The sequence below is a fragment of the Schistosoma mansoni genome, chromosome W, assembly GCF_000237925.1.
Source record: "Schistosoma mansoni strain Puerto Rico chromosome W, complete genome".
Lineage (NCBI taxonomy): Eukaryota > Metazoa > Platyhelminthes > Trematoda > Strigeidida > Schistosomatidae > Schistosoma > Schistosoma mansoni.
Window position 1 is genome coordinate 19,197,428 of NC_031502.1, and position 25,499 is coordinate 19,222,926.

Here is a 25,499-nt window from a genome sequence, read left to right on the forward strand (position 1 = left end):
ATAAGCTGGATATCCACTGGAAAACCAGCCGAAAGGATTAACACATGTCCACTGGCCTTTTTTCCTCACTACTAAAGACCGAAGACTGAATTGAAATCGTCACCTCAACACTTGATTGAAACTCCATAAGTCGACACTTTTAAAAGGGAGTTGGAATAGCTGAGAGATCACCACTGACATAACTAACACGGGACACTTATCCTCTTTTCCTTTCCATACCGAGATAAACTGATTTAAGAGTTGGAGCTGACCGCGGTATTTTGGGATGTGTCCGTTACTACACATTTAAGATGGCTTCTTATTTGATTAATAATGATATCAGCGATATCCAGACACAATATGATTGTTTGTTGCGCATTTACTTGTATTTTCGTGATTATACAGCTCTACATTCAGCTGTATGTACTTGTTTTCAAAAGTCCGTTTTTGTCTGTAAGTTACACTTGTACATTTCAAACCGTTTTCTTTAAGACTGTCGAAATTCCAAGTCGTTTAAAGAAAAATGATAGCCAGAACAAGATAACAAAGTGTTTTCGCAGTAACAAATATGTTTGGAGTGCTTACAACCGAACACATTCTGAAAGCTGCAAACAAGTATTTATTGGTGTAGGTTGCTCTCCTGTTACATACCAAAGATTTTCTGGCAGCTATTGTCATATTCAAGGTAAAGCTTAACCATATTACACATTTGTTTTCTCTGTAACGTATTTCTTTGTTTAGTTTCCTGTCACTAGGTATTTAATTGTTGGTTAAGCGTACAGCCAATGTTAAAATATATCCTTGTCTTTAGTAATTCACAAAGGTTTTCTAAAGTTTAAGATTCCTCACACATTTTACGAGGGCAAATCTTTCGATTTCGTCGAATTGTTGGTTGATCTTTTTCTTCTGTTTCATTCCGTCCACTCTTTACCCACATAGAAGATATTGAATGGGAAAAATCCGAATTAGTATTAAAACCGAATAGCAATGGCCCTTTTGAAATTTTTTAAGTCAGTCACCCACTGGACTTACTTTGGTGTTTAAAAATTATCAACAAGCACAGTACCCTTACAATATTGATTTCTAATGTTAACTTTCCCAAGATAAGTTTGAACTCCGTATGAGACAATTTTTACTTGGTGTTCAGTGCTACATATACTATTTTACTCCCTCTCCACCAGTTGTCAGCTTAAGTGCTGTTTAGACTTCTGTGTTTCTTAATATTCAGGTAACCTTAGCGAACAACCGTCATTCGTAGGATGCTTCCTCATCCGTCACAGTGACCTTATCTTCGTTAAATCAAGTGAATACAAAGATGATAATGATTGTCTGAACATCTGTCGTTCTCTGGGCATAGCATATTCATGGTTAGGTCCTAGTCATACATGCTGGTGTATGATGCAGCTACCGAAGGAATCAAGAAGCATCCCTCTTTCTCAATGCAACATTACTTGTACCCTTGAAGGACACGGTTTCGGTCCTAATAATAATCCAGTTTGTCCTGACCCAGTTTCTGTCCGGGTTTATGCGACTAAGGCAAGCCCTCCTTGGCATCCCGTTCCTCGTAAGTTCTAGTAATTTTGCTATTTTCTGGACTAGCTTATTAGTGTGTATTCGATAAATAATTTTCTATAAGAAATGTACTTTTTACACAAGTTTATTTTGTTATTTGCATTATTCAGTCACTTGATATCCAAACAATGAGATTAGGATGGATCGAACAATGTGTATTAATATTGTATGTTTAAAGAAGTTAGTTGTAAAAATAATGATACAAACAACAACCTATGGGTTATCAAGTTTCCCTTTAGAACACTTAGATAGACTTATTTCTTAGTTTCAAAATAATTTCAAGGTTTCTCCCGGATTTTTGTCTCACATATTCCAGTATTCATCATTACTTGACTTTCAAATATCGGATTACTTATTCGAACACCGTTCTACCTACCTTGGTTTGGGCGTTCTGGTTGCGTCACTGGCTTACAAAAATCGTATAACCGAAAGGTTCGTGTACTTGATCTTGGCTACTTAGTTTCATCCAATTAATCTAGATTTGACCAACATTACCTATCATGGTAATATTTGAGTTATAATTGGTCTCATAACTCATCACTTCTGCCTCATTTAAGAGACAAGAACTAGTGTCCGTGTGATTTCTTTAGTTTGGTCATAAAATAGAAAAGTCACACAAACACTGGCTCCTGCCATTTAAATGTAGCAGGAATTCAGCCGTGAAACCAACTTAAACTGAAATATTACTATGGTAGGTTTTGTGGTGCCATTCAATGTGAAGCTGTGTATAGGGTGTTCGACTTTCAGCCACTACGCTCTAGGTCTGAAACCCACTCGGGGTATTTAGGTTCAGACAACGCAGTAGTATCGTTGGCCCCCAAGCTTAAAGTGTGCCCCAAACTAAATCACCTGCTGACTAAGTTTATTTATTATATTGTTATCAAACTATGTCGCAGCACTAGTCTATGCAAATACCTATCATCTGTAACTTGTTATGCGACTTTGTAGCTGATGCATTCTAATATTTTCTCACAGCATCCGGATGGTTGTGTTTTATTCATGCATAACAATATCCTATTCACATAAGTTGGATTTTATTGCTTATGAGTTATCACTTTAGTAATTTCACCGCATTGCCGTCTCATATTTAAGTGGCTTTTGGTGTAATATATGCTATTGTATCATCGTTTCTAACGTAAATGAACCAGCAAATTTATTTTGGTCGATCTAGAAATGTTTTATGACTGCGGCTCATTAGTAACATATGTCATCTCGGCTAATGACACTTAACGTATACTTTTACTTAAATTTCCTATATGTGTTTAAATATGAAGTCATTGTGTAACAGTAAACTAAGCTACCACTACTACTATCTACGTCTGATACGCCTCGCGGGGCATTGGTCATCGACCAGGATTCTCCAACAACCTCTGTCCTCGTCTCTCCAGTTGTTACCAACTGCTATTCATTCTTTTGATGTTTGATTCCAATTCCCGACTCAATGTGTTTTTTTATCTTCCTCTTTTCATTTTCCTTTCAATATTCCAAGTTAGCGCTTGCCTCGTGATACAGTTTGGTGATTTTCGTAATGTATGTCCTATCCACCTCCAATGTCTTTTCCTAATTTTCTCTTCATTTGGAAGTTGGTTTGTTTCCTCTAACAGTAGGTTGTTTCTGATGACATCCGGTCACCGGACATTGAGTGTCTTGTGTGGACAATTGTTTGTAAATACTTGAACCTTTTCGATGATGGTTGTAGTAGTTCTCCAAGTTTGTCCTCTCCCATAAAACGCTGTTGCTGATAGTATCCGGCCAATGAATGTTGAGTATTTTGCGTAGACAATTGTTTTTAAATACTTGTATCTTCTTGACGATGATGGTAGTAGTTCTCCACGTTTCAGCTCCGTACAGTAAAACTAACTGTCTTGACGTCTGTATTGAAGATTCTCACTTTGAAGTGAGTTGACAGTTGTTTTGAGTTCCATATGTTCTTCAATCGTAGGAATGAGGTCGTTGCTTTGCCAATCCTCGCCTTTACATCTGAATCAGATCCTCTTTGTTCATCAATGATGCTTCCCAGGTACGTGAATGTTTCCACATCTTCCATAGTTTCTCCATCACGTGTGACTGGGTTGGTGTTCTCCATGTTGTATTTAGAATCTTGCTTTTTCCTTTGTGAATGTTGAGGCCTATTGATGCAGAGGTTACTTCAACATTTGTTGTTTTCGTCTGTATTTGTTCGTGTGTACTGCGAAGTCCAAATCATCCAATTGACTTTGAGATGTCAATTGTATTCCGTGCTTTCCCTCAGATTTCGGGGTCTTCATAATCCAGTCGACCACCGGAAGTAAAAGGAAGGGGGAAAGTAGACAACTTTGTTTGACACCGGTCCTCACTTGGAATGCATCTGTCCGTTGTCCTCCCTGCATGACTTTGCCATGTAGTCCGTCATCAGGATTCCGGATGATGTTGATGATCTAGTCAGGTACACCATAGTGTTGAAGAAGTAACCATAAGGTTCACCTATCCACACTGTCAAACACATTCTCACAGTCATGGAGTTTGATGCATAATGATAAGTTTCATTCAATTGATTGTTCATCAATGATCTGTAGTATCGTAATTTGGTCTGTGCACGACCGATCCTTATGGAATCCAGCCTGTTAATCTCGAAGTCGAGCGTCTACTGCGTCTTTCATCCGGTTGAGCAACAATCTGTTGAAAACTTTTCCTGGCACTGACAGCAAACTGATGCCTCTGTAGTTCTCACGTTTGCCCAGATCTTTTTTTGTTATCTTGATGAGGTAACCTTCTTTCCAATCCGTCGGCGCTTATTCTTCCTCCCAAATCTTCCTGAATAGAACGTGGAGCATGTTTACAGTTACTTCTATGTCTGACTTCAGTGCTTCAGCTTGTATGTTGTCTGGTCCATCTGCTTTCGCACCATTGCTTTGTCTGATGGCTACTCTGATTTCTTCGATTGCTGGTGGTGTAATATTTATAGGAAGGTTTGTGTGTGCTGCTCCGATTTCCGGTGGATTCAATGGAGCTTGTCTATTCAGCAGTTCCTCGAAGTATTCTGCCCATCTTTCCTCTGTTCTTGAATCTCCGTGATTGTCTTGCTTTCTTTGTCCTTGACTGGTCTCTTTGGTTTACTATATCTCCCTGCTATTTTCTTCGTTGTATCATATATTTGTTTCATATTCCCTTCTCTTGAAGCTTTTTCCGCCGTTGTTGCTAGTTCTCCCATGTATTTCTGCTTGTCGGTTTCAATGCTCTTCTTCACTTGCCTGTTTGCTTCTACGTACTCTGCTTGCGCCTTGACTTTCTCTGCTCGTGTTCGACTGTTGTTAATTGCTGTCTTCTTGTTCTTCCTTTCTTGAATCTTGTCCAGAGTTCCCATAGAGATCCATCATTCCTTATGATGATGCTTCTTGCGACTCAGAACCTCCTGACACGTTGAAGTTAGTGCTTCTTTGAACCATTTCCAGTTGTCCTCCATCGTAGTTTCTTGTTCTTTCAGTAGATCCTGTAAAGCTTGTAACCTGTTGTTGAGAGCTATCTTGAATTGGTTGAGTTTGTCAGTATCTCGAAGAAAGGTTATATTGAACCTTTGATCTATCTGGTTCTCTAAAATGTGATCCGATGAGACACATGTAGCTGGTTTTGTGTATGCGTTTGTGTGGGAATATTGTGCCGCCTATAACCATTTTGTTGAATGCACACAAAGTTGCAAATCCGTCACCATTCTCGTTCCTTTCTCCTAGTTAGTCCATGTCATCCCATTATATCTTCATACCCAGTGATGTCCATTCTGACTTTGGCGTTTAGATCTCCTATCAGGATGGTGAGGTCCTTTCCTGAGCACTTCGCTATGATCGATTGCAGCCTCTCGTAAAACTGATCTTCATCGTTGTCATTACTATTATTAGTGGGTGCTTAACATTAGATAACATTCATCGTGATTCCATCCTCCTTTGTTTTGAAAGATGCTTTGATGATCCTGGCTCCATGAGATTCCCATCCAATCAGTTCTTTTAGTGCTTATTTGAACGGCATCAGAGCAACTCCCTCAATCTTCGGAGAATTCAGTTCTTCGTGACACGAGTACAGCAACATCTCTCCCATATCTAGCCTTTACTGTCCAACTTGGGTCCAATGGGTTTCACTTATTCCGAGCATGGCCAAATTGTATCTCCTCTTTTTCGCAGCTATTTAAATGATCCTCCCATTCTCCCACATTGTCCGGACATTCCATGTACCTATAAAAAGTGTTGCTCTGGTCTCGCAACTTCTGAAGGAACTCGGCTTTCATTCTGAGGCGTCATAATTTTTTCTTCAACTCCCAGGGCAGAGTTTGAAGGGTTTGAATTATTTTTTCTGGTTAGTAAGTTAGTTAGTTTTCTACGGGATGTGGTTGCTTACCCCATGCCCAACCCTTCTCCTTTACCGGAGCCTGGGACCGGTAGTAAATATAGAAGAGCTACAGGTGGAGTTATTTTTGAATATACATATATAAAATTTTTATTGAATCGATAATTAGTTAACTTCTTATCAAATATTCAAACAACTAGATCAAGATCTCAGCTTTCAATTTAAATACGTTTAGTGAAAGGGAATAAAATGTCCATCATGTTTATCTATAGCTATCGAATATATTCTGTGATTATACACTTGACGTATTCTATTTTTGATGAAGTGAAGACCGGTATGTAACTTGTAGGCTATATATCTTTAGTTAACTGAAATAAGACACCCGAAAATTATTTATGTATTTACTTTTTTGTTTAGTAGTCGGATGTCAAAAACGTCAACCCTCTTCACTTTGGATTGCAGTCCCAAACAACACCACTGAACTATTCAAGCAGTGCATGCTGAAGAAGAAACACTTTTAAAGTTACTGGTTGTAATATCGTGTACTCATTATCGATCGAATTTGTGTTGTTTAGTGGGATTGCTAAGTTAAGTGATTTGACTGTGAATGGCGATAAATCGGGCTTCAAACTTCAGTCCAATTTCCTGTTACTCATGATCATCCGATAGGGCTTGACGTTTTTAAAAGCATTACTCGATCATATAAATTATATTCTGTTTATATTTTCATAGAGGTCGGCATTCAAGAAGTAAATCATTTACATATATTTAAATCTTGGTTATCGTTAAAGAAACATCACATATATTTAACTAGGGAGATACTTCCGAGAATCGCACCCTGTAAATCTAGGCAGTTTTTCACTTTTAACCTGATAATAAATGATGACCATGTAAAAACAAGTTTATACTAAATTTTTATTGAAAATAAAATTAATGTAAGAGACACGAGAACAAATCCTAGTGAACACTTGAGAACATATGTTTATAAAAAGTGGATCTCTTCGGAATGATTCATCACAATTTAAAGAATGTGGCTATATATTCTAGGCAATTGAGTGTTATAAAATATATGTTTATGTTTTTCTAATTGGATAGATTTTTCTTTGGAAAGACGTATATTACAAGAGAGTACATATCACGATATTCGTAAATATTCGCAAGAAAAATATGGGCTTGATGTTTGTGTAAGTTGAAAAGGTTTCCTTCACTTTTTTTTAGTATTCGTGGTTAAATCAAATAACATGTTGAACTATAATGTTCATTGTTTATCGACAAGAGTTTTCTCTAGTAATCAACACTACTTGATAGACCACTAGAAACTGTAGAACCATTACGGATTGCTCCCTATTTTTAGGTTTCTTTGGAAATTTCCATAACAGAGGTACCAACCTTCAATTATAGTGTTACATTTACATGACTGTTGAATTCCTAAGAAAGAATCACTTGGTCGACTCTTTTTAAATTCTATTTAGCTGAACTGATTGAACTTAACCATGCTGGAAGTGATTAATACTCATTATTTTTTAAAGTGTGTATTACTGGTTCAACCATCAGGTTGTAGTGAAAAAATACTAGTACTGTGATGTGGGTTCCTTATATCCATATAAGTAGTATATGACGATGGTCAGACATAGAATGTATTTCAGTAGAAGATCGATAACGAAAGAACGGGAACGAAACGGAATTGGCATGAAAATGCATGGACAATAATAATCGGAGACGATGGACTGAAATTTGCAGAAGGAACAGTCAAGATTGAGACGATTGATTAATAGTTTGCAAATTAACTGTTTACTGTATGGTTGTCAGATTTTAGTGAGATATTCTATAATTTCGTGACAAATACATTCGATTGTCCCTATTTGTCTTCTTGTTCACTACAGTACCTATTCGGTTGTAAAGGCCGGACAATTTTATCTCCGAGATGTTCGGATTTTTATAAGTTGAATAATAATTTTGGACTTGACTATGTAAACCAAAATAATTAATGGTATCACACTTCTTTATCGATAAACGTTCGGAAATCGACAGCAGCATATAAAGAGAAATCAATTAGTCAGTTTGTTGTAAGCGCTCACTCGTAATTTTCAGTTTTATGGATTTCTCAAAACTGTAAAATAACTAAATAGGACCCAATTTAGTCCTATCATTAGTTTCATATTATCCCATAATATCTATCTGTACATTCATACACCTTTATGTTCATTTTTCATAGACCAAACACACCTTTTCAACTTTCTAAAACATTTTCTCTGGATAGTTAACCCTTTTCTGTGTTAAATCTCTGCTGCTCTTATGATACATTTCAATTAACTATTATTTCATTTTGTCTTGAACCATGTGTACCCACAAGCTTGGCAACTTTTCATGAAGGTTTGGTATTTGTATACGCCGAAATTCATAAGACTCTATACTTCTTAGGTAGATATATGAAGCAGCTAGATTCTTGTAAAATAATGGAAATTACCTCCTCTGCAATGGGAATTTTCACTGCAAGTGTTTTCGAGTAAAGCTATGAATTATATAACTAAGTTATTTGATATTCTTTTAAATCAGGCGTTCAGATCAAGTTTTGTTGGATAAAAATTGGGTTTTCACATAGGTTGTTTTGTTTTCAATTTCCAGTCCGAACATATCAGTATTAGAGTTATGGTCATAAATTAATTAAACTAACCATCACGTGTATATATGCAGTGGAAGTATTTCGCGTCAATAAATCAAATTCAGTGTGATAAAGATCTATGAAACCAATTTAGGGGACATTACTTTTCATATAAAACTATCATAGATCAGTACTCGAAAGAGCGATTAGTAAATAGTAAAACTAAAAATGTATACACGATTGGATTCATTTGTTCTATGGTAAAAGAAGTCAGTACTCCTGAATTTCAGAAACTAAAGCGTCGGTGAACTGATTTTAATGTTTTCTAACATAAAGTATTCGATTATTCTTTAAACTGATGTTTCCACTTTTTCCTGGTTATTTAATATGATCCGCAAAGCAGTGTTTTACTTACGCAATTATAATCGTTTGGTTATGTTAACAGTTTATCGATCCCAGACCATTGGAAGATATCGTGCCATTGGAACATCTTGGATATGCTGACTTGTTTAGAAAACTCAGCTTTCAGTACTGTCGTAATGACCTTAATTGCTCTCCAATTGTAAGTGAATCATATCCTATCAAGTATAATATTTTAATGTCCCATAAAAGCTGTGATTCAAAGACTAGTAGTCAGTAGTTTTATGCAATTAGTCCCTTGATAAACTTTTCAAAACCAACATGTGTTGTTCTTGCTTCACAAAAGTCAATAATCTGTTTATTCTACAAAATAGTTTTACTAAAGCTTTCCACTCAGTAACTACGTGAACATTGATTTGCAATAGCGCCTATCAAGATTCTAGAAGTAATGAATTTAATGTTAATTTTTTACTACAGCCAGTTCAAGATGTAGGCAAAGTTTTTGGTCGAAGTATCCATTTTCACTATTCGGTTACTGGATGATAACTTATACCATGTTGTTCAGTTGCTGAGAGAGACTGAATTCGATAGATCCCCTGTTATATCCTAGTGAAGATTAAATTATAGGTGACTTCTGTAATCTATTAATGGACTAATTATATATATATATATATATTTAAAATGAACAGAGCTACTGTCTATTTTTCCTTGTATCCGAAACATTAGAATAATTCTAAGATAGTATCAGTTGATGGATATTAACGATTAGTATTGGGACTCTTTTCACGTATCTGATAACTGAACATTCACGCTTTTTTAATTTTAAGCCTCCATAACTTGTGTTTTTCAAGTCGTATGTTAAACGATCCTTTTGTTTTAAACATTTTCGCGGTGTTGATTTGACTTATGTTCATACAACATAAATACAGTTAAATAGGCTCCGAATATCCTACATGTTGCGAAGTCACTGAAACACGGTTAGAATACAATTTGAACTAGAATTCAGACTCTGTCATCTTAATATGGTTAAGTAGCTTAGCAACATGTAGTTCAATCTTACATGGTCAAATACGGAGATATGATAATCGACATTTATCGAGAACCACCTCATCCAAGAGGAATAGGGATTCGAAAATTTTACTTCAGAAATCTTTGAGAATTCTTCTACGCATATTTTGACTGAAGAAAGTGAGAACAAGTGAATTTTAGTTTTAAGCTGATAAAAACATTCTGGAAAATGGAAACCAGTGTTTATATTTTGAAAAAGTAGAACATATCTATCCATTTTTCCTGATGGATTATAAATATCTCTCCGACCATCAGCTCGACCTAACAAGGTTATTTCTATTCACTCATAAATACTGTTTCATTTTAAAAACATGGTTTGGAAATTATCCATACCCTCTGTAACCGTTATTTCCTTCTTTCAAAAAATAAGTAACAAGAAAACAGTTCATTTATTTCTCCTTAAACTAGTGTTCATTTATATACGTGAACTGTTTCACAATATTTTGGACCTGTTGTCAATGTTCATGGGGTTTGTTACGTAAATATTCTCTAAAGTGGTCTTGAGTTCTTATATACTTTTATAGATACTTCTCGGTCAAAAGTATGGTTTACCATTATTACCAAAACGGATATCTGCCAATATATTTGAATGTATTATACATCGTATTAGGCAAAAGACCTGTAATCCATATTACAAAGTTCTTCAAGCAGTCGACTTAACAAAATGGTATCATTTAAACCCAAATATAATAGGTGAACCTGAGTGGAATTTGAATTCAATGGACTATCTAGGAGACAAGCTGAAAGATGAAGTAGGCATACATTTCTGTGTTCATTATCATGTTCAACCTCAAATATATTTGTGTATTTCACTGTTTTTGTTCTTTTGAATGGGTTTTTCGTTTGGCTTTGGAGACAAAAGGAAAATATTTCTCCCGAACTTAGCCTCTCAAATCTTACTAGTTTCCTTGCTTGAATTATTTGAATGATATAGAGAACTGACTTGTCGAAGGCCAAGTATCATATGTTAAGGAATCCTTTCAGAAGAGTAATCTTCTCTGAATTTTGATAGATGGTAGCATATTCTTTAACATAAAAGTGTTTTTAGTACTTCGTATAATACATTGTGTCGTCTAATGGAGTACGGTTCATGCGTTATCAAGTCAACCATACAGCTTAAGTGTACAAATAGAACTACAAATCTTTCAGTTAAAGAAACTTGCAGTCACACAGTTTATTCATCATCAATAAATTTTCTGTGATACCAGTATCATTTCTATTCATGTGGATAGGTCGAGACTAAATAAATAGTGAATGTTGGTAGTTGATATTTTTATACATAAGCTGGAAATTCTTCTGCTTTTTAAGGGTTTAAGTTACTTAATTAAAATTAATTCACTGAATTTCCATCTCAAGTCTTTGACAAATAAGATCATTTTCTTCGTGACCGAAGTTAACTGGAGAAGCTTTTGAACTAAACAAGGAACAGACTGCTGTTTTGTTGAGAGACTCCTTAGCAACATTCACCCATGGCTCCGCATAAGATCTAACTCAGGCCTTACAAGTGTTTTGCTGTTCACTGTATGGATAGAAGTGGATAGGATAAGAAATCTTAATCTATCGATTATGTAACATGAAACAGAAGAAAACCCAAAAGTATAGACTGTATAGATTGTATGTAGCATATTAATTAACCTCATTTAACTTGAATTGACACTTAAAGCGCTTTTTCCGAAACGATGTCACTCGTAATTAATCTTATTTATCGTTAAACAGAAATACTTCGTACTCATGTAGACTACTCATAAGTAGACAAAATCATATAGCAGACATTTAAATGTAAAGTTATTCGACTTTCAAAATCATAGGTCACATTTACCAGAGTTGCAACTATATCTTCTTTACATCCTTCAGGTTTTATTGAGATGATATTGTTTTTATTCTCACGCTAAAATAGTCATTTGAAAGTCGCAGGAAGATAATAAAAGAGTGGAACCATGAGCGGAATATTATAGCTTGGATTTTATATCACATTGGAAATCTGTGTTTACGAGAGAATCTAATAACAGAACAAGATTTTAATGCGTTGGTATTAACAGGTTAGTTTTTTAGTGTTTTCACCTTACAGATGAAACGTAGAAATTTCAATGATTATTTCTTGATCAGCCCGGACTTTAATGATATATTTATCTGTAGAGAAAGATGAGCGTTGAGATAAGTGTGTTCATTGATGACTATGAATAAATTTTTCTTGTAGCGATAATTAGTTTTTCGGTTACCTTAATTCGGTCGATCATAAGTGACAGGATTTACTACAAATTTACGCCACCTTTATTCCCCACATCTATTTCGGTTTGAAGTATATTATTCACATTCCAGTTTGTTTACTTTGGGATATTTAATCGGTATCAACAGTAAACGCTAATAAATTAACTATCAGAGAATACTACGTTAAATCTTCATTCCCTTCTGTTCACGAAACGAATAATATACCTTATATAACTAAATTCAAATAAATCTTACTCTGGCAAATCTATCAGGAAACTGCTTTCATGTCAAATTACTTTTCAAAAGTTTTTCAATTTGCTTCTCAAGAATAGGAAACTAGACGAGTTATTATAACCCATGGACACTGCTAATAAAATATCTCACTTTCGATCTTACCTCAATAGCTGTCACCTTGGGAGCAGTACTTGACAAATCAAAGCGAACAGATTACTATTTTCAAAAGCTGACTGATGAAAACCACCTCTTTACTGAGTTACTTGATGATTATCTTCTTAGTGTAAGTAACACAAATTACAAAAGCTTGTGATAAGCCTTTCGTTTATGAAAACTAGAATTTTTATTCCTCCTAAGCAAATCATGTTAGATATTATGGGAAGAATAAATTTTATTGCTTAATTTAGACCCGATTTAATTCTTTTTTAATCTTCACCATACTTCGAAATCGGTAGCCAACTACAGGCTATCAGCAGATACCGAATAACTTTTTGACTTTGTGTCTTCTTGAAGTTATTATATCCATTTGTTTTATAAATCTGTACTAGCATGATATTGTAACTGCTGATGAAACACTACCCACCCATTATTGACATCCTCTATATGATGAGTTCCGTTTAGTAAGTCATCTTTAATACAGGCCTATTAACCCTTAATGGAAAATGTCAATTTTTTAACGTACGTATTCTTAAATAGAAAAGACATAAGGAATTGAGAAGATAACTATGAATAAGTTTTATTTCGTTGGTTTCTCATTAGCTGCTTACAATCTATGATATTTTGAAATCAAACTTATCATAAAATGATTATAATTTTTATAAAATACTTAAAATAAATGTTCTCCTTGCTCTCCAAACGAACAGACTTTAACTTTCATAATGTGTTGAAAATAACTTTCTAAACGTTCCAAGGATGGCTTAATTTCTATACAGAATATGGCGTTTTTTGCCAACTATGAAATCAAATAAAAATGATTATTTACTAAGTATCAACTATTACTACCTTAATACATTGGTCAATAAACTCGCTCACACTAATAAGGAAGTTGTTATTGCTAAAAACGTGGTGTTATTTGATAAGTTCTGAGTGGTACGGTAAGTGTGAAAAGGCCAGGTTTATAAACTGAAATGTAAATTTTTCACCAGGCTAAAAAAGTTTAAAGACTATCAAAGAATCATTTTAAATTATTGCTAACTAATATATGTTAGTTAACTCCACATGAAGCCCTCCTAAGGTTACCACTTGTCTCAAGAGCGGGTAAAGGAGGAGAGTCGGGATCACCAGAAAACTTCATTTAAACCATTTGAACTCTGGCCTGTGAATTGTAGGGTCTTCATTTATGAAACCTATTATGTCTCATGGTGAATATCAGGATTCTTCGGAAGCTACAAGGTAGATACCTCTTCTGACAACTAAAGCGGCAATCAGCATTGATTCATAGAACTTCCCCTCTATATATGACTCTCTAGCAACAATGGAAGAAATTATCAAGGTCATCCGATTAATCAAGAATGGCAAAGTAGCAGGACTAGACAGGATGTCAGCCTCGTCACTGATATAGAGGTATAGAGGTAACTTCAAAGATGTTCTATGTTCCCTCCAGAAATATTCGCGACGAAGAACAGCTACCCATAGACTGGGAAGTGAGATACCTCATCAACCTTCCGAAGATAAGAAATCTTAGAATGTCTTGGGACTATAGATCCGTTTTGCCAGTTGAGTCCGTTTGATCTCATTCAAAAAGTAACAACGACATAGTAAATATTTCGCTTTTGCTTTGGAATTTCGAAAATCTCCTCATACTAGATTCACCAAATGTCAAATTTATCAAATTCTAAACCATACATTGTGAACTTTTCTGAGTTAAATTGTTCTCAGAAAATTGGCTTTCAATACTTGGAGTAATTTTAGAGGTAGATGCTCACAACTTATTCATCCAATGTTTATGAAGTGTATCCAGAGTTACTGAAATGTAATCAGCTGTTAAATTTTAAGTTGTACCAATAATTCATAGTGATAGTAGTTCAAATGAGAGTTTCTCGTGTAATGTTTACTTATCAGATTTTTTCACAAACACCACTTATTATGACAATTGACTGATCACTGTGTGGTGATCAATGTCATGTATGTCAAGTCCTTCTTAGTGCCAATCGAATGCTATCGATCAAGTTGCGATGTGGCCACTAGTCTAGGTGGCTCGACTCTGCGTGCACTATGTTGGAATAAGATGGTGGTTGGAGGTGGTCAACAAGAAATCCTGACCCCAGGTTTCGTGCTACTTAACACTCGTCACTAAGGTGCACCTGTAATCTAGGGGGAACTGGTGCTCCCCGGCGGATTCGACCCCGTGTCACCCAGCTCCACAGTCAGAGACATTACCACTGAGCTACCCGGGCCGCGACCGACTTCCTGTAGGACTGAGATGTAATCACAATTGATTGATCACTAGGTGGTGATCAATGTCATGTGTGTCAAGTCTGTGTTAATGCAGATTGAATGCTATCGGGATCGAATCCGTCAGGGAGCACGAGTTCCCTCAAGATTACAGGTACACCTTGTTAACGAGTGCTAAGCAGCACGAAACCTGGGTCCAGGGTTTCCTGTTGACCACCTCCAACCACCATCTTACCACTTATTATCTACAAAACAATACCAGTCTATCATCTATGGCTTTATTAATCAATCCCATAATTTATGATTTGTGGAGAAGTGATGATTGTTGGTTTTTTTGTCTATCGCTCAACTGTCTAGTATTTGCTTTTCGCTTATCAAATTTAGTGCTAAAGACACCACAAGCAACTGTGACCAAAACTGTCAATTGGGACAACTGGCTTCACTACACAATAGTCTTGAGTATAAAATTGTGGATATATATGATCTATTTAATTCTATGCAAATTTGTTACATAATTTGCTCCTGAATCGTACAAAACTCTTCCTTTTACTATCACTAAAAGCTTCATCTTTCAAAAGGTTTCATTTAACAACACTTATCTTCATTTCAGAATTCTCTCATGCATTGTCGCTATTAATCAACTCAAGTGAGCCACATTGTAACGGTTGGCCGAATAACAAAGGATCATCCGTAAATACCGACTGGATGTTTTCGGATCCAATAGTGCTACAGAGGGAAATTATTGATATTCATTACTATTTGAATGATGAGTTGAATACTGAGAAGTATATTGATATTGTACCAAAGTTAACACCTATTTTTGGAACGATATTTGATAGCCAGGATTCTGATATGTCGGGAAAACAATCCATGGTTGATCAGGTGCTTCAGGATAATCTACAGGTTGTTACAAAACATTTGATTCAAAAGATGCTTAACAATAAGCCGAAATTCGAAGACCAAAAACTAAAAGTGCTCTGGAGATCACCTAATGGCATTGATCGGAAGGTATTTTGTGCTATCATGCTTTAGTGTTTTATACATCTTTAATGTAATAACTTACAGTTACTCGATGTTTCTGTAGCTAAATGTTTGGGTTACACTAGATGCTTAGTGCTTCATACAGTTTTTGATATTTTTCATGTAAAACTAAGATTTTGTCATAGTTTTGAAAAGAGTTACAAATAAATAGGCTTATGTATTCAGTGATTTTAAATTATAAATAGTTATAAAGTAATCGTCACAACTAGTAAGAACTCTCCTGACAGAAGTATATATGACAGCTGAATGTTAGACTGTTTCTTTCAATGGTTACTTTAATTTGTATGGAGATAAATTATTATCTATTAGTCTTTTTGAGGACTTCACTTACCAACAAGATCTAAACATTTTAGTCCAGTAAATGAAAGAGACTATCAACGGTCCCATGATGGAAATTTGATTTTAATTAATATCCTTATAAGTGTGTTATTTGAAATAAACCGTTCCTGCCTAATTAGGTTAGTACGATCACATCAATTACTGTTTGTTTAAATTCATGTATAAATAAACATTATTTTTCTGAAAACTGTTAATTATATGACACATTCAATTAGCCGCAAAGTCACTAAATTTATTTTATTATTTACTTGATGAAAACTGTGTCGTTTCACTTGTTGATTCCGTAATTGTATTTGTCTCCTAGTTTCGTCAACACTTGTAAATTGCATAATTTCTCAATAAAAAGGGCCATTGTTATTCTGTGTTCAATGTAGACTACATGCAACCAAACATTTATCATGTTCAATGAAACAACGTTTCTTTGTGACACATTTTGAGTGCAACAATTCCCGTCCATACTGATCAATAGTTAATGGAGATACGATTAATGACTTGCCAGGTGGTTATGCGTTCATGGACAAGTTGCGTGATGTATGGTGACAATGAAGGTCATCAAATCGGGTAATAAGTCTTCTCCTGTCACCAAATGATCGAAGTGGAAAACAGTGGTCATTTAGAAAAGGTTCATTAGAATATCAACTTCAGGAAATAATTGTTTAGCTTTTGATTTATATAAATGCAGTTTATGTGTATTGCTGATGAATCTTAGAATATATGAAGTCAAATATTATGGCTACACTAGAGTTCCTTATGGAAAATGATCGGTCTATTGTCCATATGAAAACGGAAGTGAACAGAGAAGAATTATTAATTTCCTTTATTTACATGGCTAGTTACTCGTAAAAATTCTCAGGTGTATACGTATATACTAGTACAGGAAACTTTGAGCTACATTGCGTAAAATTTCCAAAAGCAGATTACAATTGTCTGAACTGTACAGTAAGAAGATTCGTTACATCGTCCATTGGCTTATCTCCTTTACGTAGTACTCTACACAAACTATGAGCAATCAACACTATAAAACGATCATATCATATCATACGACCATATACTCCCTTCACTTTCAGAGACGGTAGCGTAGGAGGGCTGTTGTAAGATTATATATATATATACTCGTTAATATGTTAATATTTTGCCTGCCCCGAAGGCGGCTCTCGTTGAAGAAATGCGTCCTGAAATGTAATCAGATACGAACATTCTGATATTGTAATCATCGCTGTTCATTTGATAGAGTATAGTTATTTTTTACCTGAAGTTCATGCCCTGATGTATACAAAGAGGATTGCGGGTAGCACCATAGAAAAGTCATTGCAGATCACGAAATTTCCATACATGAGTATTTAATTAAAAGACAAAATACGAATCATATAACTTAAAAGTGGGTACAATAAAACATATTATCGGTATTATTCCCACTGGAAAATCCCGGATATTAGATGTAGATTGGTTAAATGAACGTTGCTTTGGGTTAAAGAAAATATGACCAAGTTAACTGAAGTATAAAATTAAGTAGTCTTAAATGGATATATTTAGTTAAACTGTAGTATACAGAGTAAGAACTATTGTCCAAGTGGACTTCATCCACAAAGTCAAGGGTATTACAGCATAAGACATGTTTCTTGGAGTTTATTAATAATTTCTAGATGTGATAATGGTCATTCACTTTCTAGTTTGCCTTAATCCCATTCTGTGAATAAATGGGATCCAAATCATATTACTTACAAGTACACAAAATCGTTAACCGAAAATATCTCGTAACTTAGCTGAACCAAACTGTTTTTTTTACTTTAGTTTCATAAAGATTATCTCTCAGAGTTTGTTACACGATTCAAGAATCTTGCGTGTGATGCGATTGACAGAAGAGCGAAGGCGAAAGTCGCTCTCATGTTGTCAAATCTACCAATGGATTCTCTACAATTAAAAAGTGAGGAAACTGCTGTTCCGTCTATAGAGTTTGAAAAATATGAAGTTATGGAAAATACCTTATCGGCATCTGTAATCACTTTTCCACAAATTCAAAACAGACACACTCATTTGTCTAGAGAATTCCAAAGACGTATTAATCTCTGGGATAATGTGTGGAATTCGTTAAATTATGTTGGGTGGCTAATACCGGTTGCAAGTTCGTATATAAACGAAATAGAAACTTTATTATGTTATGTAGAAGATGCTGATCCAACAGCTCAGGTTCCCATGCTGGTTTACAGTACCTGTAGAACTACAGATAAAACAAATGAGGAACAATTTTGTTTGGCTAATGGCGTAGCTGCTTGCTGTTTTCAAGAGGTCAGTTTTTATATTCTTAGAGCAAAGCAAATTTGGACAATTGTTCAAATTATTATGTTATTCAACCACACCAGGTCCGATAATTATTTTTCATTGGTAACTTATTTCACCCTGACTTAATATGCATAACAATAGTTTTTTTTACTTTCATTGATAGAGTAGTTTTATTCCCGTTATCTTAACGTGTATGTTTGAAAAAGTGACCCAAAATGTTATGACATTAGCATATTTGTATTTGTTTTACTAAAATAAACAGATTTAAACTAGGTGGAAGATGTATTCTAAATAATTGTTTTAATATTGTTTAATAAGGAAAATTTATTGGATATAATAATGCATATTCAGTTGATTTACTTCCTGGTAACAGATCGGCAAGTGTACAGAGGAACAGGGAAGATTTAGCACTATATTACTACTTGTGTTACCTCGAACTCAAACTTGCACCATTCTTTTATATTTGTGTATCTATCCATAGGCATATTAAGCTAAGGAATTTTCGACCCCTCCTGTTTTTTACGTGGTTTAATCCGAATATCTGAAATTTGATCTTTTTCACATTAAGTTTCCTATGTTGGTCGGAATTATTCGTAAGGATCGTCTTACCTTACCTTGAATATAGCAATCCTTATTTCACTACGATACTCACGAAAACGTGATATCTTAAGAAAACTTTTATTACGTAGATGTTTTACAATACTTTGTCCTTCAACACATCAAAATCCAACATGTTGTTTGAATTATCTCAAAAGTATCAGTTTGAATAGATCTTCGTGGTCGTAACCAGCATATAAACACCTTAATTCGAAATTGTTAATCCAACTGTATTGTGCTTTATACCTTCATTAGTATGGTAAGTAAACGATGGAAATATGTCGTCTCTAGAGCTCAGTGCGAGAATATGATTACACCTAACACTGGTACTTCTATGTATTTTTTCCGGTTTATGGACTATTATGTTTCGGATCATTACACATTTTTAGAATGATCTATTCAAAACACACGATTTTAGAATTACATCACAAAAATTAAAATATAATTTTATCCGGACATTGCAAACACCAAGTCGTTCGTTAATTTAGTCTTTGGTTTATTTGCCTTTTATTTTAAAATTTATCTTTTAGGTACAAAATCGACTAAATGCTAATTCAACTGATTGTTTATTACTTATTCGGATATACACAAATCCAACTCTGATCACAGATGCTTTGTTAGATCTGGCTGAACAAATCAGTGTGGTTTTACAAACTGATATCGGTATATTAGAAACTACAACTCTAGCCTCCTTCCTGTATTCACTTTCATGCTTACAAAGAAAACATGCTTCAAAATCAATTATCATCATAATTGGTGGCATAGAACACCTTGAAGTCAGCGAGTATCAGGATTCTATGGAAGGCTTACTACCTATTCTACAAGCAAAACAATTACCAAGACGTCTAGCCAGCGGAATAAAGTTGATATTGTCTGGTAATCTGACAATGACCAAGCTAAAGGAGAACATTGGAGAGTCAGAGATGGAAATTAGTGATGGAATTTTATTACCTACAACAAGTTTAAATTTGGAGGTATGCTCTAAAGGTTTATCTGGAGGATTTACAAACTGCATGCACAATTTAACTAAATTAAATCATTGTTTAACAAACGACCAACTTCTCAGTGTTCATCAACTGTTTCAATTAATTTCCGAAGAAAAGAATTTACCGATTTTAGCATGTGCTGCAGGTTCATGCATTTTACCGAATCTAGCATGTGAATATATCAAAGGAAATGACTTAGTATGTAAGCTGATCCACACACATTTGAATGATTTCATCTCCTATTTCGGAAGATATTTCTATCATCATACAGTTGAACACTTTATTTATCTACTTATTATTGTAAGTAACGAAAAACTTAGTAGTCCGGGCGCAACCATACATGAATTACAGGAGATTTTAGGTTTACCATATGAAATGCTTTCAAATCAACCGTCTCAACAGTATTTTGAAAACAGTAATACTCCGGTTTTTGATAATGGTTGTTTATTGTTACTGTTACATTCTTTTGAGAAAAGCTTAACTGCCCGTCTTGGACATCAAAGTCCAATTTGTTCTTTAGATGGGTACTTTGTTTACAAACTTTTTACTAAAAATCAAGTGGATCCAAAGACAACAAATGTGGTCAGCAATATGTTGAAGAGTTATTTTTTGAATGAATGGTATGAAAAAATTAAAGATCCGTTTTCCCTAAAACCATATAACATTTCCTTTCATTCAGTTTACTACACTGTCCCTTGTGGTTCAAACAATCCTAAGGAGGGTTATAGTTGTGATTTACGTGTTTTAAATTACAATGTTCGTTACCTGCGACACCTGTCATTCTGTTTGCTGAATTCAAAAGATTATTACGAGTTCAGCTATCGAACAATATTCTGTTTTGAATGGCTTTATGGGAAAATTTATTCAATTGGTGTTGAACCAGTACTGAATGATTTACAAATTCTCATCGATATGTTGTCTAGTCTAGATAATCAGTCCAACTTTACTGAAAATATTGAAACAGTCAGATTTGAATCAAGTGTTGTACAAAATATACTTACACAGTTAAGTAGATGTTTATACAATAATCCAGACTGTTTACCAACTGAAATTGTTGGATATCTGATTCGTTTCACTTCAAGATTCATTAACTTTGGAAAACAAATGTCTGGACCTAAAAAAATTTCATTAATTGATTTACTTGTAAAACAGTGTGAATTGGAGATTGTCAAACGAAGTCATCTGTTACCACTATATTCTTATCCACTTACTCCGGGTAACCCCCTCCTAGGACAAATCACCTGTGCGACATCTTTATTAAATCTACGCAACTTGAATCAAAATAACGATGCGTGGAAATTAAACCATCAAATATTGATCAAATTGAGAAATGATCCAATTATTTATCGATATGATTGTCAGCAGGAACGAGAGGTTCCTTGTTGGAAATCAAGTTCAGGATATTTATACTTGACACCTAATGGTAAATACGCCATTATTATAGATGAAGAGAAGAGAGACACGCTAAAAATTCATCAAATCGACATAGATATCAATGGTTGCGTACCGTTAATAGGTCAGATTAATCCAGGATTGTGGATTAAACCAATATGGATAAGAGACCCTGACAAAGAAACGTTGAGTATGGATATTATCTTCCTCGATATCACTGACGATTATGTGGGGTTCATTGTGCAGACTAAAAATACACGAAGTTTCTTAAATCCAAGCGAATATGTTGACTATCTAGAAGATGGAGATGAGAATTTCCACAATAACGTCTGTGACTGCAATAATGGCACAGACAAAAATAAGACTAAGGGATCAATTAATAAATCTATGTCTTTGCACCATCTCTCCGAAAGTTTATCTGCTGGTACAATTAATCATGTGGTTATCTTCGAGTTGACTACAGGAAAGCCTTTACATCTAATAAGTCCAACGCCATGTGCTACGCTAGTTAAACTTGTTCAAGCCAGTAGAATAAATGAGAAATCATCACCAAATGTTAGCATTGATGATAACAATGAAAGTATCAATAGAAGTTGTGATTTATTTTTTATAAATTCAGCAGACCATTTACTTGGTTTTCATCTAAAATCCGGTGAACAGCAATTCTCAGTTGATTTACAGTTTTTACCACGCAAAATTTTAGTCAGTAATGACAATCAAAGATTATTCATCTTGGATAGTAATCACCCATGTGTTTTACAACTATTAATCAATAAATTGGGTCAAATTAACAAATCGTTTCGAATTTCTTATGATGATCTAATCACAAAAGATAATATTCTTGATATCAAGTTATCAAAATATCACTCATTTTTACTGATCCATGCTAAAAAGAATGTATTAGTTTATGACTATGAAAACGATGCTGTATTTGTTCATATTACACGTCCAACTGGTATACCAAGAGAATTCCGACTCCCAAACACAAAATATCAGAGTTTAGTTTTTACAGCTGTTGAATTTGCACTAAACGATCAAATTGTCTTAGCTGCAATATTTCGTAATATTTTAATATGGGATGTACGCCTAGGTGTACAATTGACTACACTAACATCATCCATCGGAGTTATCTCACGTTTGCTAGTTGATCTCTCAGAGAGGCAGCTGATTGGATACATAAGCACGTCAAAGATTTTAAATCTATGGAATTTACCGTTAGCACTCACAAACGCTGCATTAAAACAAAATTCTAATATAACGCCTGCCTCACTTCTAAATGAAAGCAACAGGATAGATTGTCTAACTAAACCAATTAATCAACTAATTTACTCGAATTCGTCCAACATACTGTTGGTGACTTGTCACAACAGTGATGAGTTAGGCGTATTTGACTTACGCAGCGGACATCTTACTGACGTGTTTACGCATAATGGAATAGTTCAATCAGTTGTACTTAGTTCATGTGGTAAGTATGCTCTAATTGGTTTGTCTGTAAACAACCAAACTGAGGAAAATGCAAATTTAATCTGGGATTTATCCAAAAGACTGATTGTTGTAGAATATGGTAATCAGGTTGGATTTCATATTGAGCGTACTAAAAAAAAGGGCCACTTTCTTCATCTAATGCCAGAGCTGTCTTTGGATAACAATATTCAGGGGTGTTCTTACGTAATTTTACAGGTGGAAATTGATAAAACGAATAAGGAGGAAAATAAAGCTACCATCAAACCAGTTACATCCGTCAGACTGTCATCTATTGTCCCTGGCTCAAAACCTTTTGTGACATCAGACGATGAACATTTAGTCGTCCAAATAGAAAGTAATGATGAATTAAAGCAAGGTGCTTCTGTATGCCAAGAACTAGCATTCTGGAGCTTTTATTCTTCCGAAAATGAAAGTACAGAACAAAATGGGAAATTATGGTACACACATACAAAAGAACTTAAGACTTTACTGACTGATAACACAGAATATGAGTTACACATTTTAAACTGTGCGCCTATTCAAAATGACTCCTCTCTACTTGTTGTTATCTTTGCAAAATTTAATGATCGCATAAAATCTGACCTTTCAGTTGATTGGATTACAGGTATGGGGTTACCAAAAGGTATGCTTTTAGCTGAAATTGTTAAAACTGATCAAAGTGAATCATCAAAAGAATGGATGCTTGTTCTATTGAGATCAATTACAGGATTGAGTGAATGGTCCCCGTGTCAAACTCTTTATTATTCTTTTCCTAAGCACGAGCTGTACGATTCTACCACTGGTCAATATTATATCCTACCACCAGGAACAAGACATGTGTCACATGAGTATTTCAAGAAGCACATGCCTCATTTCACAGTACAAACTAAGCAGTATACAAATTGTAACCCAGTAAAATTTCATGGTTACATACTGAACGATAATTTGTGCATTTTCTCTCACCATTCAACAATCTATTTAGTTAGACCAACATTAGCCAAAATTGTTACTTTTATTGACGTACAACATACTATAACAACTATCAGTAAAAATCCATTTAGTGACAGAAGTTTATTTATTGGTACCCTTGATGGCTATATTATTTCATATTATATTGCCACTGATGAGAATTTAAACAGTAAAACCACCGATACCCAGTTAGTATTGAAAGAAGCTCATTTAAACACGAATTCAAAAGTAACTGAAAGCACTGGTCAACACCTAAACTTCCATTCTACTCAAGATAAGATGAATGATATAAAATATTTAGATCCAATAATTCGTTATCTGCCTTCTAAGCATATAAAACCAGAAGACTTTAAGCTTTATCAACACTGTGGACACTTTGGTGAGAGACGATCACGAACGTGTTTACTTATTTGAGTATAACAGCTAAATGAAATATAAACTGTTTAGATTAATTAAATGGTTCCGTCTTTTGAACATCAATTTGTTTTTAGTTGCTGAATATTGGTTTTAAAACTAATGACATATAAATAAATTACATTAATTAATCACTAATTAGTAACCAGTGTCAGTTTTGCCTAGTTCTTAGTGCTGTTATAATTCTGGCGATCAAGTCCTAACATGTCTACCTTTCCCAGTAGCTCGTATAACGCGGATTCGGATCTCCTAGAAAGTGTCAACTCCATCAATATTGTAGATCCACCTTGTTGGCGAGTATAAACTATCACGAAACCTGTGGTCCAAGATTTCTTGCCTCGTACTTCAAATCACCTAATATATAAATAATTGATAACAGTTGTATTGATTGGAGAAAAAACGTTCTTAGTTATTCGAAGTCTCTCCTAGAAGAACGAGACAAGTCACTTAGGCTACGAGCTGAATGATCAGTCTTTCAGTACAACTGGATGGTTACATACTACGTTTATGAATAACTTTTGGATACCTATGGCACTTATGCTAAGCATAAGTTTTCTTCATAACATTCTTTTTGTGACATTATTAAATACCAACTTTGCTCTACATGGTAAAATGTTTTAGGACTACAAAGATGAATGTAAAACCTGAATGCATATCACATCTTGATGAAGACTATTGTGTCTGCTGTGATTTAGATACCAGTTTCTGACAACCAAGTCCATTTAGATTAAGAAAGTGAATGAATTAGTCTCCAAGTAATTCACATTTCTAGTCAGCTAATGCATAACTCATTAATTTTCTAAGCTACTTACGTATATTTTTCTATCAAAACTTTTAAACCTTTCAAATAATGTGAAAATTTTATTGCGGCATAGAGAAAATCCCTCTGGTGATTCTTAGATGGTGGACATTACTTGAGAGTCTGAAATACCACCACTCATTAAATAATGATTTCATTAAGTTCTTGGTGCCAACATGCAGCCTACAATTAATGTGCTCTGAATATGGCTTCTCATGTCTAAATGTAATTAAGAAAAAGCGGGTACTGGAAGTCGCATTTTAATTAATATACATTTCCACAATGTATCTTCAAATTTTAAATTAACCCCCTTTAGTAATCAAGACATGACACTCTAGAGTAAAGGTCAAAGCTGCTCACGCCTAACAGTTTGGGTAGCTACAAACATAGACTATAGAAATTCGAAATGGATTTTTGAAGTAAAATAGATTATGTCAGAGTAATGACTTACTAAATCGTGTAAATAAACATAATTGTTATCGTACTG

The 25,499-nt window shown here is 34.6% G+C and overlaps 1 protein-coding gene across 1 annotated transcript in view; it reads left to right on the forward strand.

Annotated features, from left to right (window-relative positions):
* Smp_128320 (hypothetical protein) overlaps positions 1 to 24,255 on the forward strand; it is a gene marked incomplete at its 5' end in the record, with an annotated part of 34,824 nt that extends 10,569 nt beyond the window's left edge. The window contains 7 exons of the mRNA XM_018788882.1: positions 291 to 432; positions 1,208 to 1,543; positions 6,961 to 7,049; positions 10,420 to 10,647; positions 15,614 to 15,739; positions 17,903 to 18,397; positions 19,519 to 24,255. Of these exons, the coding sequence (XP_018654381.1) occupies positions 291 to 432; positions 1,208 to 1,543; positions 6,961 to 7,049; positions 10,420 to 10,647; positions 15,614 to 15,739; positions 17,903 to 18,397; positions 19,519 to 24,213 (6,111 nt within the window). The 3' untranslated portion in view covers positions 24,214 to 24,255. The remainder of the gene's footprint in view (positions 1 to 290; positions 433 to 1,207; positions 1,544 to 6,960; positions 7,050 to 10,419; positions 10,648 to 15,613; positions 15,740 to 17,902; positions 18,398 to 19,518) is intronic.
* Positions 24,256 to 25,499: the final 1,244 nt, after the last annotated feature.